The following is a 19,652-nucleotide window of genomic DNA, read 5'->3' on the forward strand; positions in this document are numbered from 1 at the left end:
TGTATGGTGGTGTTCTAAGGCGGGGTGCCAATCTTGAGCGGAGGTTTCTTTGTTGAATGTATTTGGTTATTTTGTTTCTGATAAAAAGCTGTCCTGTTCCATGTATAGCTTTGTGGTTGATACAAAGCAGCTTGAAGGTGCATCTTCTGGCAACTGGTAACCAGTGTAGTGCTCTCAAGGCAGGGGAGGTGTGGGCTTGTGACTTTACATGTAATAGTAGCCTGGCTGCGGAGTTCTGAATACGTTGTAGTTTTTTCATAATCGATAGATAATGATCCATGGTAGAGGCCATTGGCATAATCCAGTTTGGATAGTACAAGCGAGATAGTAGCTTGCACCTTGTGTGGAAATCCGAGGTGGGGGAAGATGCGTCGTAGAGTCTTCAAAGTGATGAAGCTTGTCAGTGCTAATTGGTCCACTTGGGCATTCATAGATTAACTTGGAGTCCATGGTGATTCCAGGGTTTTTAAACTTTATTGGATAATTGAGGAGGTGGTCCGTGATCATCAGGCCAGGCGCACAGTGGGTCATACCTTTTCCAGCCACCACATATGAGTACTTCTGTTTTGGAGGCATTTAGTTTGAGATGGCTCCAGGTCATCCTCTGATCAACGGCTCTGAGGCAACTGAAGATTTGTGAGTTTTCAATGTTTTTGGGGAATTCTCATTTAAGTACTATTTGTGTGTCATCTGCATAGTTGCAGCATGGGAGATGAAAATCATTGATCAGTTCTGGTAATGATATCATGTAGATGTTGAAAAGCAAGGGCGAGATGATTGATCCTTGGGGGACCCTGGTTTTTGTGTGGTAGGGTTTGGATGAGAAGGGGGGAGAATAGATGATATTAGATCTTTTTTTAAGGTAGGATGTAATCCAGTCGAGAGCAGTCCCTTCTATGCTGGCTTCACGGATTCTTTGAATTAGGGTGTTGTGTCAACCGTATCAAAGACATACGAGAGGTCCAAGAGAAGTAGTGCATTGTGGTGGACTGTGTTTTCAAGATCATCCCAGATTGCTATGAGTGCCAATTCAGTGCGTGCTCCTGGGCAGAATCCAGTTTGAAAGTCTGAAAGTATAGAAATGTCTTCAATGAATTGTGACATCTGGGCGAATGCTGCTCTTTCTATCAGTTTGCCCAGGAAAGGTCCATTTGTGATTGGTCTGTAGTTGTTGGGGTCTTGTGGGTCTAGGTTTGTTGTCTTTAATAACGGTTGTATGCATGCCTTTTTCAGGTCTACAGGAAAAGTTCCTGTAGTTAAAGAGTTGTTGATTCTTCTTACAGGTGTGGAAGCAGAAGTAGAGAAAATAATGTTCTTGAAGATGTGTGGTGGACAAGGGTCAGAAGGGCAACCGGAAGGTCTGCTTGCTTTGACCAAATCAATAAATTCACCTTGGGATATTTGTTTGAAGGATTGTAGAGGCTGGGTTGCTTTATTCTTAGAGGGCATTATAGGAAAGGGGTTGGTGCTGATGTTTTTTTTCTGTTTTAAATAGGAGTCCAATGTGTCTGCCTTGGTTGTGTACTGAGTTGCCAGTTTGTTTGTGAAATCTTGAGTAGTGGAATGACTTCCTTCCATACATGTAGGTTTTCGAAATTCATTGAGAATTTTATAAAACTATTTGGTTGCAGATTTAGCATTCTGAAGGCGTTTGGAGATGATGTGTTGGAAGGCTGGGTTTGGGAATTGTTATGATGAAAGGTGGTCTGTGTGGAGCAAATAGAGGATAGTGTTGTTGGTTTGTATGAACAATGTGTATCTGGAAGGCTGAAAGTATAGTGTGGTTTTTTGTTGTGTGGGTGATGACAGGTTATGTTAGTGGGAGTGGACAGAGTAGTGTTTGACTGTTGTGGAAGATATGTGTATATGTGTTGTATAAGGGGTATCTTGTCGGATGATGGGACATTTCAATCTGTCTGCGGTCGGTTTGTGATGCAGGAGTTGGATGTCTTAGCAGATAATGTGTTTGCATGTTGATGGATATGTAGGATGTAAAGTCCTATCTGATAAATAGGAAATTGGGCAGCATTTCTGGTCCTAGGCCCTACCAGTCCCGAACAGGCCAAAACAGGCAACTGCCCTTGTCCTCTCCGCCCTTAGTCTCGACGCCCGGGCTGAAACGCCCAGAGCGCTAGGCTTAAATAGCCCTACTGGCCAATAGAACCCTAGTCCTAACCCCAACCAATCAGATTTGTAACCCTAATTCCAACAACCAATGGGAGACCCAGCCCTAATCACCAATCATACCCCTAATCCTGACAACCAATCACAACCCCAGCCATAAAAACCTGGAACCAATGAGAATCTCAGCCCTACTACCAATCACAAGCCCAACTCTAACCCCTAAACCAATAGAAAGACCAGCCCCCAACAACCTATCACAACACCATATGCAACACTCAATAGGAACTTATATAAGGGGCAAGTTAACTGAAGCCCAGCCCATGTGATAAGGGAGGGGGCAGCTGCTGCTCTATTCAGAATCTCCTTGGATACAGACAGGCTGAATCCACACTTCCAAGCTAGCAGAGTCTACTTTCCAGGTAAGAGAGAGATTGTTTGAAAAAAAAAAACAAAAAAAAACACTGAAATACTGCTTGTCGCGCTCTCTGAAATGTGGCTTTTTTAAGGCAAAAAACAGGGGACGCAGACAGTTTCTAAACACAATTTCAATCAGAGATTAAGCAGTCTCTTAAACACACTCTGAAAGATGTATGTAGCTTTTTTACTTAGAAAAGAGGGGTGGGGGGAGGGCTTTTATGCAGTCTTGTGCCACAACCTAGAGGGGGAATAGCACCCTTTCACAGCTAAAAATAACACCACTTTAAAAGGTCAAGCTGCATGAAACACAGATAGTCTATGGAAGACCAAGCACACAGCTCTTGCAAATCGCATTGACACCAGCACTAACAGTAGCTAGGAAATCTTCACCATCATTAAAGATTTCAGCACACCTTCTGCCGCTTACCCCTTTGCAAGCCCTATACAAGAAGCTTTTGGAATATTTCTGTTCTTCAAAATAACATCAATGTACTACAACTTTGATCCTCAACTGGATATCACCTTTGCTATTGCAACTTAACTGAAGAACGAACACTGACCTCAAGGTCCCCTGCCACCACCCTCCAAACTACTGCTACTGGGAAGACCATCCACTCAGGGTGTAGGAGGCTGGCCTGGCTTATAGTGGGTACCTTGTGGTACTTACACACTGTGCCAGGTCCAGTTATCCCTTATTAGTAGAATAGAGGTGTTTCTAGCAGCTTACGCTGATAGAAGGTAGCTATGGCAAAGCAGCTTAGGCTGAACTAGGAGACATGCAAAGCTCCTACTATACCACTTATATCATATAGCACAATATTATAAGAAAACACAATACTCAGAATTACTAAAAATAAAAGGTACTTTATTTTTAAGACAATATGCCACAAGTAGCTCAGTGAGTACCCTCAGTAAGAAGGTAAGTAATATACACAAGTTATATGTACACCAACCCAAAACAGGAAAGTAATAGTAAGAAAAGTAATGCAAACAGTGTAGAATTACAATAGGTGAACATAGGTCTAGGGGCAACACAAACCATATACTCCAAAAGTGGAATGCGAATCACGAATGTACCCCAGACCTATGGGAGCTTGTAGAGGGTCGCTGGGACTGTAAGAAAACAGTCAGGGTGTCCAAGATACCCCACCCCAAGACCCTGAAAAGTAGGAGTAAAGTACCCCTACTAACCTCTATAGGACACAATAGTCGTGATAGGGGGATTCTGCAAGAACCACAAACACCAGCAAAGCACTGAAGATGGATTCCTGGACCTGACGACCTGCAAGGTGAAGGGGACCAAGTCCAAGAGTCGAGATAGTGCCGCGAGGGGTGGGGGGGGGGGGGGGGGGGGCAGGAGCCCAGGAAACCCCGGATGAAGGTGCAAGAAGGCTGCCTCCGGATGGAAGAAGCCTAGGATTCTGCAACAATGAAGAGAGCTAGGAGCTTCTCCTTTGGAAAGAAGATGTCCCATGGCGTGCTGGAGGTTGCAGAAGTGTTTCCACGCAGAAATAAGCCTTGCTAGCTGCAAGGGTCGCGGTAGAGGTTTTTGGGTGCTGCTGGGGACCAGGATGTCACCCCTTGGAGGAGGAGACAGAGGGGGCGCTCAGTAACTCAGAGAGCCCCCACAGAAGCAGGCAGCACCCGCAGAAGTACCGGAGCAGGCACTTAGAAGATTTGTGAACCGGAGCTGGCTTAGAGTCACAAAGGAGGATCCCACAACGTCGGAGTCCAACTCAGAGGGTTGAGCACTGCAGGACGGAGTGCTGGGGACCAAGGCTAGGCAGTGCACAAAGGAATCCTTGGAGAAGTGCACAGAAGCCAGAGCAGCTGCAAATCACACAGTACACAGGTTTGCAGTCTAGCGTGGGGAGGCAAGGACTTACCTCCACCAAACTTGGACTGAAGGATCACTGGACTGCGGGAGTCACTTGGATATAGCTCCTGTGTTCCAGGGACCATGCTCGTCGAGATGAGAGGGGACCCAGAGGACTGGTGATGCAGACGTTTGGTGCCTGCGTTAGCAGGGGGAAGACTCAGTCAACCCACAGGAGATTTCTTTGAGATTTCCAGTGCAGGGTGAAGGCAGACAGCCCTTAGAGCATGCACCACCAGGAAGCAGTCAAGAAAGCCGGCAGGATTAGGCGCTAGAATGTTGCTGGTAGTCGTCTTGCTACTTTGTTGCGGTTTTGCAGGCGTCCTGGAGCAGTCAGCAGTCGATCCTTGGCAGAAGTCAAAGAGGGAAGTGCAGAGGAACTCTGGTGAGCTCTTGCATTCGTTATCTGAAGAATACCCCAGAGGAGAGACCCTAAATAGCCAGAAAAGAAGGTTTGGCTACCAAGAAAGGAAGATTGGCTACCAAGAAAGGTAAGAGCCTATCAAAGGGGGTCTTTGACGTCACCTGCTGGCAATGGCCGTTCAGAGCAGTCCAGTGTGCACCCAACACCTCTGTTTCCAAGATGCAGAGGTCTGGGACACACTGGAGGAGCTCTGGGCACCTCCCCTGGGAGGTACCGGTCAGGGAAGTGGTCACTCCCCTTTCCTTTGTCCAGTTTCGCACCAGAGCAGGGCTGGGGGATCCCTGAACCGGTGTAGACTGGCTTATGCAGAGATGGGCACCATCTGTGCCCATCAAAGCATTCCTAGAGGCTGGGGGAGGCTACTCCTCCCAAGCCCTTCACACCTATTTCCAAAGGGAGAGGGTGTAATACCCTCTCTCAGAGGAAATCCTTTGTTCTGCCTTTCTGGGCCGGGGCTGCCCAGACCCCCTGAGGGCAGAATCCTGTCTGAGGGGTTGGCAGCAGCAGCAGCAGCAGCTGCAGTGGAAACCCCGGAAAGGCAGTTTGGCAGTACCCGGGTTCTGTGCTAGAGACCGGGGGATCATGGAATTGCCACTCCAATACCAGAATGGTATTGGGGTGACAATTCCATGATCTTAGACATGTTACATGGCCATGTTCGGAGTTACCATTGTGACGCTATACATCGGTAGTAACCTACGTATAGTTCACGCGTGTAATGGTGTCCCCGCACTCACAAAGTCCGGGGAAATTGCCCTGAACTATGTGAGGGCACCTTGGCTAGTGCCAGGGTGCCCACACACTATACCTTGGCACCCAACCTTCACCAAGTGAGGGTTAGACATATAGGTGACTTATAAGTTACTTATGGCAGTGAAAAATGGCTGTGAAATAACGTGGACGTTATTTCACTCAGGCTGCAGTGGCAGGCCTGTGTGAGAATTGTCAGAGCTCCCTATGGGTGGCAAAAGAAATGCTGCAGCCATAGGAATCTCCTGGAACCCCAATACCCTGGGTACCTAAGTACCATTTACAAGGGAATTATATGGGTGTACCAGTGTGCCAATGAGAATTGGTAAATGTAGTCACTAACCTGCCGTGACAAATGTAGAAAGCAGAGACAGCATAAACACTGAGGTTCTGGTTAGCAGAGCCTCAGTGATACAGTTAGGCACCACACAGGGGACACATATTATGAGCACTGGGGTCCTGCCTAGCAGGATCCCAGTGACACAAGGGCTAAAATAAACATACATACAGTGGAATTGGGGGTAACATGCCAGGCAAGATGGTACTTTCCTACACAGGGGCCCCATCTAACCCTTGCCCCCCCATCCTTTCACCAAAGAACTATCAATAAAACATCCTCTGACCCAGCCAAGCTTTCCAGCTATAGATTTAGTGCCTCCTACTATACCCAGCAAAGATCTTAAGAGAAACTAATTAACTGACGCCTCACTGACCATCTCAACAACCACCAATTCCACATAGTCCAGATTCAAGCACAACCACAATACAGAAAAAACACTAATTGCTACCACAGATGACATATGCATGATCCTTGACAGAGAAGAAACAACAGCCCTAATTCTCCTGGTCCACTTTGCAGCCACTGACAGTCTCTCACTCCATCCTCATAGGGGTCCTGCACAAGATTGGCATCCAAAGACTCACTCTCCGCTGGATTTGCTCCTTTTTAGTGTATAGAAAACAAGCTGTAGAGTACCTCAAGGTTCAACGCTCAGCCCCAACCTCTTCAACGCATACCTGATCCCTCTGGTCAATGTCACCCATGCCCACATCAACACCCTCTACTATGCATACACCAGCCAATTCATATTCTCGCATTTAAACAAGAATCCCAGCACAAAAAACACATTCACTCCCTGCATGAAGGAAGCTGCTAACTGGACGAAAGCAAACTGTCTCAAGCTCAACACTGACAAAACAGAAGTAGTAATGTTCAGCAATAATACCTCAACATTGGACCTTGAAATCATTCTCAACAGCAAACTGGACATGACCGCACAAGTCAAAGCTATCACTGCACTCTGCTTCCACACCTTGAACATGCTACTTAAGATCTTCGAATGGCTCCCAAACAACACTCGTAAAACCATCACTAGCAAGCTGGACTACAGGAACACTCTCTATGCCGGGATGCCCAAGCACCCATCCAGAACTTGTCAGTCAGACTCATCCTCAACCTACCACACAGGACTCACATCACACCACACCACACCTAAAGGAGATCCACTAGCTACCAATACACAACAGGCTCATTTCAAACTCCTCACACACACACAATCAAGGCACTGCACAACTTATGCACCACATATCTGAACAGTCACACTTCCTTCCACCAACCACACAGATACCTCTGCTATGCCGGACTCCTACTTGCACAAACACCAAGCATACAAAGAACCAGCTCAGAGGACGAGTGTTCTCTTTCAACGCTCTTAACATGTGAAACAACCTCCCACTCCTAATCAGAGCATCCTGGGGTCTGCAATGGGTCAATACTGCTGGGGTATATCAACATGAAGTGTAGAAGAGCAGTGGGGAGATGTAAAAATGGTAATCTGTCTTGTGTGCTTAGGTTGACTGGCAGGTATAAGGACTGAGTTATATTGCGTTTGTTAGATGGGACATCCTTGGCATGGCCCCTCTTGTCTTTTTTGCATCTGCTTCCCATGTTTTAACTGAGTGCTGGACTCAGCTTTTGCTGTTTTTGGTACTATGGGCACTTTACCACTGCTGACCAGTGCTAAAGTGCAAGTGCTCGTGTGTACAGTGTATGTGTAATTGGCTTGTCCACTATTGACATATCTGATGTACTAGTAAGTCCCTAGTCACTAGAGGTGCCCAAGGCCTGTAAATAAAATGCTACTAGTGGGCCTGCAGCACTGGTTGTGCCACTCACATTAGTAGCCCTGAAACCATGGCTCAGACCTGCTACTGCAGTGTCTGTGTGTGCACTTTTAAACTGAATTACAGGGCATTTCTCAAATAGATGTCTTTTTTTACACACTGTCTTACATTTGGAAGGAAAAAATGTAGAGAAAGACAAGGGGCAATAACACTTGTTTTGCTATTTTTTGTTCCCCCAAGTCTCCCAAAAAAATGGTACCTCACCTGCGTGGGTAGGCCTAATGCCCGCGACAGGAAATGCAACATGGACACATCACATTTTTACATTGAAAAAGGACATGTTTTTTGGAAATTTCCTAGCTGTGGATTTTGATCTCTAGCTCAGCCGGCACCTAGGGAAACCTACCAAACCTGTGCATTTTTTAAAACTAGACACCTAGGGGAACCCAAAATGGTGTGACCTGTGGGGCTCTCACCAGGTTCTGTTACCCAGAAACCTTTGCAAACCTCATAATTTGGCCAAAAAAATGCTTTTTCCTCACATTTCGGTGACAGAAAGTTCTGGAATCTGAGAGGAGCCACAAATTTCCTTCCACTCATGGTTCCTCCAAGTCCCCAGATAAAAATGGTACCTCACTTGTGTGGGTAGGACTAGTGTCCATGACAGGAAATGCCCCAAAACACAACGTGGACACATCATATTTTCCCAAAGAAAAGAGCTGTTTTTTTGCAAAGTGCCTAGCTGTGGATTTTGGCCTCTATCTCAGCCGGCACCTAGGGAAACCTACCAAACCTGTGCATTTTTTAAAACTAGACACCAAAGGGAACCCAAGATGGGGTGACTTGTGGGGCTCTCACAGTTCTGTTACCCAGAAACCTTTGCAAACCTCAAAATTTGGCCCAAAAAAATGCTTTTTCCTCAAATTTCGGTGACAGAAAGATCTGGAATCTGAGAGGAGCCACAAATTTGCTTCCACCCAGCGTCCCCACCCCCCAAAGTCTCCCAATAAAAATGGTACCTCACTTTTGTGGGTAGGCCTAGTGCCCCCAAAAGGAAATGACACAAAACACTATCTGGACACATCAAAATTATCAAGTACAAAAATACCTGTTTTTGCGTGGGGGGGGGGGGGGGGGGGGGGCACCTGTGTTTTTGGTCCTGGGCTCAGCAGCCATTTAGGGAAACCTACCAATCCCAAACATTTCTGAAAACTAGACACCGAAGGAGTTCAGGGAGGTGTGACTTGCGTGGATCCCCCAGTGTTTTCTTACCCAGAATCCTGAGCAAAGCTCAAATTTAGGAAAACAAATCACATTTCTCCCACATTTCTGTGTGCGATCACTGCACTGAGACAAATTTCCTACCACCTAACGTTCCCCCCCGTCTCCTGGTAAAAACGATACATCACTTGTGTAGGTGGGCCAAGTGCCTGTGATGGGTAAGAGCCAAAAACATGTTGAAATTGAGGGGGAACCAAAACGGATCCAAAAGAGCAGTTTGAAAAAAAATATTTTTAGCCTGACAAGTGGGGCAGAATTTTTATCGGTATAGATGTGACAATGCTGGGTGGTAGGAATTTTGTGGATTTATGCAGATTCCGGAAGGTTCCATTACAAAAATGTGGTACAAATTAGTGATTTCCAGCAACATTGGAGGTTTGCAGGTCATTGTGGGAAAGAAAATGGTGCGCGGTGCATGGGAAGCACACCACCCTGGACTCACCCAGATGTTTAGTTTTAGATGTGTCTAGGTCTTGTGGATTTTCCTACATGGCAGCATCCCAAAGTCCAAAAAGTGCAGCCCTCTCCATTCCAAGTGGGATGATTTTGAGATAGCCAAGCTCTCATGGCCCACATGTAAAACCCAAACCCAAAATAATCAAATGTCCTCTTGCTTGCTGTGGGATAACATGTTTTTAGTGTACAGGGGAGAGCTGAAAGGCTGTTACCCCCTTCAGTTGGGGTGGGGGGCATAACCATGCCCATACTGCTTGGTAGCCACCAGCACACTATGGGGGTTATTCTAACTTTGGAGGAGGTGTTAATCCGTCCCAAAAGTGACGGATTTACCACCAGCCGTATTACGAGTCCATTATATCCTATGGAACTCGTAATACGGCTGGTGGTATATCCGTCACTTTACCGTCACTTTTGGGACGGATTAACACTCCTCCAAAGTTAGAATAACCCCCTATGTTTTTTATTTTTTATTCCCTGGCATTTAGGAGGCTTTCTGCCCACCTCCCCCCCGCCCCGGGGAGTGGATCGGGGGTAATTCCCCATCTGCCTACCGGTAGGCAGAACAACTTTGTCCCCATTTATTTGGGGTGGGGGTATGGCCATACCCCCATCGTCTTTTTTTGAAAAAAAATATTCTCTTGTGTCTGGTGAATTTTCTGCCCCCCTCGGGGGAAGATGAGCCTTACAAAAATAGGCCAATCTGCCCAAGGGGGGCTGAAATGGCCTAAAATAAATTTGCCCCAAAGGAGCGACCCTTGCCTATGGGGTCACCCCCTTGCGGGAAATTGGCGCAAAAATAATAATAAATCCCTAGTGTCTAGTGGTTTCTGACCCCCTTGGGGACAGCTTGGCCTAATAAAAAAAGGCCGAGCTGCCTCCAAGGGGGGCAGAAATGGCCTAAAAACAATTCCCCCATCCCCCCAGGGGAGCAATCCTTACCTAAGGGGTCCCTCGCCTTATGCCAATTTCATTAAAGAAAAAAAAATCCCTTGTGTCTAGTGGCTTCTGCTTCCCCTGGGGGCCAGATCGGCCTAATCAAAATAGGTCGAAAAGGCCTAATAATTATTTGCCCCCCTTGGGAGCGCCCCTTGCCCAAGGGGCCGCTCCCCTTATGTAGTTACACACATACACAAAAAATCCCTGGTGTCTAGTGGGCATTTCTGCAGCCCAATGGCAATGCTCATAATGACATCAATGACATCAAAAGAAAGGAAAAGCCTTTCCTTTCTTTTGAGGTCTCTGCCTGCCCCCTCCTCCCAAGCAGAATAGAAATGCTTAACATTTCTCTTCCACATCGCGCTGGAAGCATGCTTCCTGTGCGATGGGAGTTAACCTCTAATGAGGTCAGCACGTGATTGCCATCAGACGTCACCAGGGGGGTGGAGTGGGGGGAGGGGGGGGGTGCGGGGGAAATTGGGGGTGAAAGGGGAAGAGATTTCCCTTCCATCCCTGAACGGTCCCCCATGGTCCGGCTCGTCCAAAGCACCCAAGGGGTTAAAAGTGCAGTAGCCCTTTGAGAGCAGATAGAAATAAGGAGTTTGGGTTCTCTGAACTCACAATTTAAAAATACATCTGTAAGTAAAGCTGTTTATCAATGTTAACAAAAAATTTAAAGAAATCCCTGGTGTCTAGTGGCTAATCAATATAGGCCGATCTTCCCCTCGGGGGGATTGGACAGAAAAGGTCTAATAAAAAAAATTGCTAATATAGGCTGATCTGCCACCGGGGGGGGACAGAATATGCCTAATAAAAGTATTGCCCCCGGGGAGTGACCTTTGCTTAAGGGGTCGCTCCCCTTATAACACAAAACAAACAAAAAAAACAATGCCTGGTGTCTGGCAGGTTTTGCACCCTCCCGGGGGGCAGATCGGCCTAATCAATATAGGCCAATCTGCCCCCAGGGGTGCAGAAAATGCCTAGTACTTATTTGCCCTCCCCACCACCCAAAAAAAAAAAATCCCTGGTGTCTAGTGGGCATTTCTGTGATCGGGGCTGCGGAAATGCTCAGAATGACATCAAAAGAAAGGAAAAGCTTTTCCTTTCTTTTGATGTCTCTGCCTGCCCCCTCCTCCTGAGCACAAGAGAAATGCTTAGCAAAAACCCCAGATTTTTTTATTACTTCTAGAACCAAGAGGAACCTCTGCCAAGGAGAAGAGCTGAGGAGAAGTGCTGCCCCTGCCTGTGACGGTGCTTTGTTGGGCTATCCTGCAGCTGCTGCTTCTGCCCGTGAAAGGGGTCAAAGACTGGACTTTGTTGTGCATTCCTGCTTGAGAATAATCTCCAAGGGCTTGAAGTGAGATTGGCTCATATTTTGAAGTCTCAGGGCCATCAAAGACTTCCTCTGCCAGCACCTGGAGACTCTGCTGAGATTCCTGCCCTGCCAATCCCCATCCAGTCCCTGGGCCCTTGAGAGGTGAAGTTGGCAGAACAAGGACTGAAATCCATGCACAGAATGCTGTGTGGGAAGTTGGACACAGCACCTGCAAAACGACATGCCACCTGATTCACAGCAAAAATCGACGCTCCACCTGCATCGCGGCTGGTAGATCGACGCATAGTGGCTGGAGAAACTATGCAACACTCGCTTGCGGCTGCTGATGATGCAAACCCCAAGCAGCGCGGTTTTCTAACACAGTGCGACCAGATTTCTCACACATCATCCCCAGGCGTCAAAGTCATTGTGAACCTGCGCGGATCCTAGGTGGCGCATCCAGAAATCAATGAATCGTTCTCTTGCCGGAGAGAAAAACAACGCATCTCCTACCCGACGGGAGAAGAAATGGCACATGGCCACAACTTGCGAGTAAGGAATAGACGCATCTCTGACTTTTCTGACGCATGCTCGCATGTGCAGCTTTATTTTTGAAGCAAACCAGGTACTATGTTTAAAATCAACGTTTCCATTGTTCTCTATGGAGTAAGTTATTCTTTTGAAAATTCATATCTTGACTTGTGTATGTTGTATTTTTTCGATTTGGTCTTGTTTGATTTAGATTAATATTGGCTATTTTTCTAAACTGGTGTGGGGTCCATTTTGTAGTGTTTTCACTGTATTACTGTGTGTGTTGGTACAAATACTTTACACATTGCTTCTGGGTTAAGCCTTTCTGCTCGTGCCAAGCTACCAAGGGGATAAGTAGGGGTTAACCAGGTGTTTCTCCTTTGCCCTGACTAGAGTGAGGGTCCTTGCTTGGACAGGGGGGTAACCTGACTGCCAACCAAAGACCCCATTTCTAACAGCATTATTACTAGTTATTCAAGTTTTTTTTTGTAGTTACTGTTCTTGCTTAGCTTCCTTTCCTTCTGTGTCTTTTTAGAAGGTGTGTGTATAGGTGTGCATGAGGGGAAAAAAAGAACTGGCAAATCTAATAGGTCTTGAGTTTGGGACCTGTTGGCTTTTCCAATGGTCTTTAGTCATGCTACACAGCATCCCCCATTTGGATCAGTAATTAAAAAGAAAAATAATAAAAGTGCACAAAAGTGCTTATTAAGCGGAGGAGTGGAGAGTAGTATACGAATGGGGGAGGAAGCAACACATAGGGACAGGGAGGCGGCAGGAGCACAAGGCGTCTGTGTTGGAGAAACAAACATCAAAGGGACATGTCTGTTTTTAAAGCAGGTGAGGGAAGCAACACGGGCATGGGACTGGGATCAAAAGAGCAATGCGAGGAGAAATCAGAAGGGCATGAAGGCAACACGGTGGGAGAGTGGGAGCAGCACACGACAGGGGCGGAGGGGAGGATGGAATCGCATGATGGAGACAGCTGGAAAGCAGATGCACTCGTAGAATGGTTAAACAAAAAGAAAAATGCACTTACTGAAAAAGTGAGCACTGGAAGGACATTGTAATGTGACAATGCCTCAGGGGAGGAAAAAACATAAGAAGGAGAAAAGCCCACATAGCTAACAAGTAAGAAGCGAGAACATGAGAAGCGACAATCAAGCCTACAAGTGGTAAGCAATGGATGGGATCTAAACCCACATTAAGGTAACTGCATGTTTTGCAATAGACTGAACATGTGCACTCTTAGGAGAGACCTAAAAAGGAAGATGATGATGCAGTTTACAGGGTTTTTTCAATTTTCACATTGTGCCTGTTATGCTGGGTCGCTGCAATAAGTCATCTTCATTCTGTGCACTGCCAGTTTTATCTTTCACATTCTTTTAAGTATATTCCAGCTTAATCCGCTGCTGGCTGGTCAAGCCTGGGTAACCAGGTCACCAGCGTAGCTCATGAACATAGCCAGTTAGCCATTTTGTAATCGTGTGGGGCAGAATGAAGAATATGTAAGTTCATCTATCTTTCTCAAAATTATATCTATTTTAAACACATAAGGTAAGCAATATCAGTCATTAAACACTTAAATTCGGAACATGCTCTGTTTGCTTAAAATATTGGTCACCGCACTGGTTAAGTACCCTGTACATAGCAAGAAGCAAAGGAAAAGTCCGAGCACATTTAAACTATGTAATTAATCAGTGCTCAGGTAGACCTTGACCTTTTTCGTACCCTGGACCTGATGCATTACTGAAGGATGCCTGGCAGAAACTGAAAACCAACGGAGTCCTCATTTTCAGCTCAATACTGTATAAAAATGGATTGTTATTTCATTTTAATAATGTTTCTGCCCAGTTAAAGTTAGCTGCATCTTTTAACTTAGCAGTTTAGCCTCTATATAAATGCATTATTACTTAAACACACAATTTGCCATATATTTCAAATCTGCCCTTCTGTTTTTTTTTTTTTTTTTTTTTTTTTTTTTTTTTAAACTGTACCCCCCTTGTGTAACAGGTTCAAGCAACAAGTCAAAGAGTATTTATATTACGCATACACATAAAAAGCTTTGAAGAAAAATCAGTCTCCGAAGGAAACATGCTGTAAATCTTTTCCATAATTTATATTTAAAAAAAAGAAAATCAATAGCAGAAAGGTAACCTTTCCTTGAACACAAATCTTACATTTTCAAATACTGCATAGCAAGAAACCAGGGATACACTCTGAGATAAGAGCACCACAGTTCCAAATAATGGTGTTAAACTTGGTAGCCGTTTTTCTTGTCAGCAGTGACTACTAAATTAAGCAACATTTAGGTTTGTTCGAAATGTATTGTTAAACTATTAATGTTATACTTGTTCCGATGTTCTGAAACTATGGAAATTGTGCAATACCGAGTAGAAATTACTAAGAATACAAACAAGGTTTTTTTATGCATGTATTTCAATACAAATGGCAAATACAAATATAAAGTGAATTTGCTAGCCAACCTTATAAAGCAATTTTCACCAATCAGACTGACTTGATGTGCACATGGTACATCTGGTGATGAGCTTCAGTTATAAATATTAAGCAAGTCTGTGGTAACAAAACTTGTAATTCAATTTTCGGAGTATGGGTATGTTTTGTCACCCACCAAACGGCCTTGATGAATACATAGTATTTTCTGGGAAAGCTGAAGGTCTAGAGGTGAGGGCATTTGCCAATGGCATAGTTTGAGTAATATCCATTTGCTACTGGTAGGGAGATCCTCATGTGGCCCAACGAAAGGAAATTGCAGCTACCTTTTTTCCAGTAGAAAAAGGAAGATGGGTAAGAGGTCTGTCAATTTGCTACTTTGGTCAGTGAAATGTCTGACTCAGTTACTCTGAGTAGCGTTCTAGGGCACTGCGGTTGAAAGGCCAATAACTGCAGCCTCTCAACCATGCCACCAGCTTCTACGCCTTGTATCCCACAGTGAGGTTAAAAAGTGATCATAAAACCAGTGGCATTATGCTGGTTTACTTTCAGATTCATCTCCTCCAACTGTGGCATGTGGTGGTAATAAACCTGTCAATTTAGGAGCTCAGACAATCCTTTGGTTGGTTGGTTCTGCAGAGAGCAGACAGTAGAGTGGCGTGTACACTTTGCTCTCTGATAGAGGGTGGTGCCATAGCACTTTAATGAATAACATCACCATGGCCACACCAGTTTTTTTTCAAGAACAAACACTTCCAGACAAACCTCATTGGGACCTACCTGAACTTTTTCCAATTCTGTAATTAGTAGATAGACAAATTTAATGCTTCACTACATCCCAGTCCTAACTGATCATTGCACTCTGGCACACCAAACCACGCTTCCTAGAATCTTTCCTGACTTTCACTAATACCTTTGTTAGCAATCCCACAAACATGCTATCTAGCATCTTTCACAAAATTGGCAGTCAACAGTTCTAGAGTTCAAAAGCATAGGAGATGACATCAGAGCAGCGAATTAGTGCCTCTTTCTGCACACCCAGTGGAGTCTGCAGGTCATATACTTGAAAGTTGAGGATGTCGATGTCCGATGTCCCAAAGCGGGCTTCCACAGTCCCCTTCTCGTACATGGTAAAGCAGACCATCTTTCCAGCCATAGCAAGAAGGCTCCGCAGGTAGTGCTCTCTCAGCACTGCCCTTACCTTCTGTGACCGTTTCAGGTCCTCTGTATCTACTCTAGAAGCAGACAATCCAGGAAAACCCAGTGCTTGTCCACGGGGAGTGTTCAGGTCGAAACCCCGGCTGTTGCCATCTGGTCCACGTGGCAGTCGGGTGACAGTGACAGGCACTTTCATAGCAAGATCCTGGAGACAAACAGAAAATGATATTCTGAATGTGGAGATTACTTTAAAGGAGAGAATACATTGAAAGACATGGACGCTAATTGCTTAAACTCATTGGCACAGCAATCACAAACCTTGATGCAGAGATGTACAGAATTGCATTGTGGCATGAAAATGTATCTCAAAGAGTTACATCATGAGATTCAAAGTTCTTTTCACAATACCTTTCGAAGGAGGTTTGGCCCTCCAAGAAAATGATAACTATTTTTTTCTGGGATCATAAAGAAAAAAAAGCCTCGTCTACTAGGGACAAAAATTGCAGGTTCTGCCCCTTATTATCTGAAATGATCTACGTTTGCACAAAGAGCTACCTTACTGTTATATATACACATATATGGCAAAAAATTACAAAACGTTTACATTAGATTGTGAAGTACTTTTTTATCAACTGGTTGCCACCATTTTTAGTATTTCAATGCTGCAGTAGTAAAGGTAGAAAATTAACAAGCATGGGCAAAGCCAATAGGTATCGCCTATGAAAAACCCATTAGCTTTGCCAAAGGTTTTTATATGATGTACAGCAGTTGAGCGGCTGCGCAGCACAGCTTAAAGTTTAATAAAAATGTGTTTTTTTTTTAAAGCATTATGACGCAGCCAGTATCATACACATTATAGCGCTTTTATATTTTTAATTTAGGCCATGTTGCACAGCAGCTCAACTACTCAACAACATGTAAAAAACATTGATTTTGCATTGTTGAAACCTATTGGCTTTGCCAGTGCTTGTCCCCAAAGGCGTCTGAGCACACACAGCTTGCTTGTTCATCTATTCGTCTAAAATGAAACAGCTGCTCCTCCAGTGATTTACTACTGCCTTTTTCCCCCTTTATGAGTGCCAGTATCGTGTTCTCTGCTGCGTTTGGCAACTTCTGAGAACACCCAAAACAGTCTGGGCGCACAAAAAAGCAGCCATACTACATGAAGGAGGTGAGTAAAAGGAACATTATGTCTGCAGATACAGAATTAAAGAAAGCACACATTTTGAACATTAAAGCCAAGACAGCGCGGAGCACTGAAGACATCAATAGTGTTGAGAAATAAATCTCTGCATAGCAAGCACTATACATAAACCAAGTCGGTATTGTTTACTTGCAGCACTAGAAAACACCGCTATATATTTTTTTCTTGTTATTATTATATGTCACAAAATGTCAAGTGATGTACTACAACAGGAAATAGAGGCTCAAACTAATCCTGGTTCTTTGAGACCCAGAGGAGGAGCTACTAGATGGCACCCACGCATCACAGGAAGAAAAATCCTTTTCACCAGCTTTAGCGTTTAAACTGCATGCTACATAAAAAGCAGCCAAATGCACTCTGTGAGCTTTAGTCGCGACTCACTTCAACTAGACCTATTAAATTGAAGTGCTAGGCTAAGATACTCAGTAAAAGGTAAGACAAAAAATACCACCTTTGGTACTCCATCTACAATGCCTGTTTAAATTTGATTTTTATTGAATCGCAACACTTCTCACTGTGAACACTATGAAAAAATCTTTCTGGGATGGAAGCTTTGGGGGGTACCTACGCATAGAGGATATGGCACCTAAATGGCAGCTTACTAAATCTATTTTATTCTACCAGTGTAGCACATATGCAAAGTGTGTACCACTGTACCCTCCACTTACTGTGAAATATACAAAATGTGTGCTGAGTACTGCCGTGCGAGGTTAAGCAGAAAGATTCTGACACTGTACCTCTCATGCAGTGCGGAGCGGCCACAAAACACATATAAAAGCTCCAGAAAACTGAAAGCTTGCACCAGCGTTGCCACAAGCGCAATCCATAAAGATCACAGAGAGGACTGTAGGAATAATTTTAAAAAACTTTGGCAACACCAATATGGTTTCGGAGGGTGGGGTAGGGAAAGTGGAAGGAGAGTTTCAAAATAACAGAGATGGAAGGAGGGTTTCAAAAACAACTGAGAGTGGGGTGGGAGGAGGGCAGTACGAGTTAAAGGAAAAGAAGAAGGAATACCTCAAGCAGCCTGCAGTTGAAGGACACTGGCCACAGGAAGCAGTACTTGGTCCAAGCTCCACTGCAGGACGAAGACTCAAAGCTCAGGAGGAAGACTGAAGCGAGGAGGAGGCTTTGACCAATAGGAAGCTAGGAAATGAGAGTGACGCAAGAGCCAGCCTATGGTGAGTAAAGGTAAGTAATGGGTGGACTCTAAGGCCCTTTTAAGATTATTTTTTTTTTTTTTTAAATACAAGAGATTTTGTAGGTGCTGAGCAGGCAAAACCTAAAAATGGGAAATATGTTGCATGGGCAATCATTTCCTGGCACATCCCAGCTATGATTCAAAGATCAGGATTGCCATTATCAGTCTCAACACTACCATGACGAGATAGTGTGAAGTAAAGTCTTAAGGTCCGACTATATTTTAAGTAGGCCCCAACTCTGCCTTGGGTGATGGAGATCGGTTTATTCTTAATATCAGGTAAAGGGAGTCGCCATTTTCCTAAAGTGTATGCAACATCACAGTCATGTCTGCTATTTATGAAAATGGCGTCTGACTTTCTTTTTCTAAGAACTGTGAAGGTGTCACCTCATTCGGCTAATGACACATATATAACACCTGATGGAACATCAGTCTCAGAAAAAGTGTATACTTGTCACCACTTCAAGTTCAAATAAGAATAAATATAGACATATAAACAAAACAGTGTCATTTGAATTTATGTCCTTTCACCTTATATGTTCATAAGAAAACATCTGGGAGGCACACCTTGAGTCACATAATCTATGTCAGAGATTCCTAAACGCACGTCAGGAATTTCAATCTTAAGTAAGATTAAATATAAAAGGGTTGCCACTTGACAGAAGCGGTCCTTCACCTAGATTATCACAGAAGATTCTTTCATAGATGGTCTCACCTACTGCCAACCCTCTTCGAAGATGCCACATCTCGCCTGCTTCTGATAAAGCAGAGTCCCGGAGGAAGGCTACAACCGCAGCATATGTTTTGACTTTGAAGGGAACACTGCCTTCACGCCTCTGTCAACAACAACAGCTCCTGCGGTCAACATGATATGTAGTGCGTCTTTTCTCTCTAAGAAACTCTAGACAACAAGTTGCTTTACTTTCTATGCTCTCTTAGTGTATCGCATAGAAGTAGGTTTTAGGGTGCAAGGTTTTAAATAACATTTTAAAACATGTAAGAAATGTTAATTTTATTCTTGTTGCTCGCAATGTGCCTTCTTGCTGTTTTTATGATATCCTGTGCAATTGTAGGGATTGTGAGTAATCTAAAAGCAATAACTATTACAACAGGGTAAGGGACAGGGTTCTGAAGGGGCTACAATAAACCTGTCTTTCACATTCAGCACTGGTGCACAGAACTGAATTCTCCTGTGTCACCTGTGGGTGGGAAAGCAGAGTCGTAGCTTATGTAACAGTTGGCGCCCAACATGGGGCTCAAATCTTACAATTATGCCTTGAGTAGTTCTTTCAATTTTCACACACACATGAACCATTATTATATCAATACGGAGACGTCTGTGGTAAAACTATTTTACCTCCTATTGGGACTAAGGGAGCACCTATTTCCGCAGGTTTGTCA

General features: G+C 44.5%; 1 protein-coding gene across 1 annotated transcript in view; it reads right to left on the minus strand.

Moving 5' to 3' along the window:
- Positions 1-14,336: 14,336 nt before the first annotated feature.
- GEMIN7 (gem nuclear organelle associated protein 7) overlaps positions 14,337-19,652 on the minus strand; it is a 41,442-nt gene continuing 36,126 nt past the window's right edge. The window contains exon 4 of the mRNA XM_069207731.1: positions 14,337-16,051. Coding sequence (XP_069063832.1) covers positions 15,665-16,051 — 387 coding nt within the window. The 3' untranslated portion in view covers positions 14,337-15,664. The remainder of the gene's footprint in view (positions 16,052-19,652) is intronic.

The sequence above is a fragment of the Pleurodeles waltl genome, chromosome 9 (assembly GCF_031143425.1).
Source record: "Pleurodeles waltl isolate 20211129_DDA chromosome 9, aPleWal1.hap1.20221129, whole genome shotgun sequence".
NCBI lineage: Eukaryota > Metazoa > Chordata > Amphibia > Caudata > Salamandridae > Pleurodeles > Pleurodeles waltl.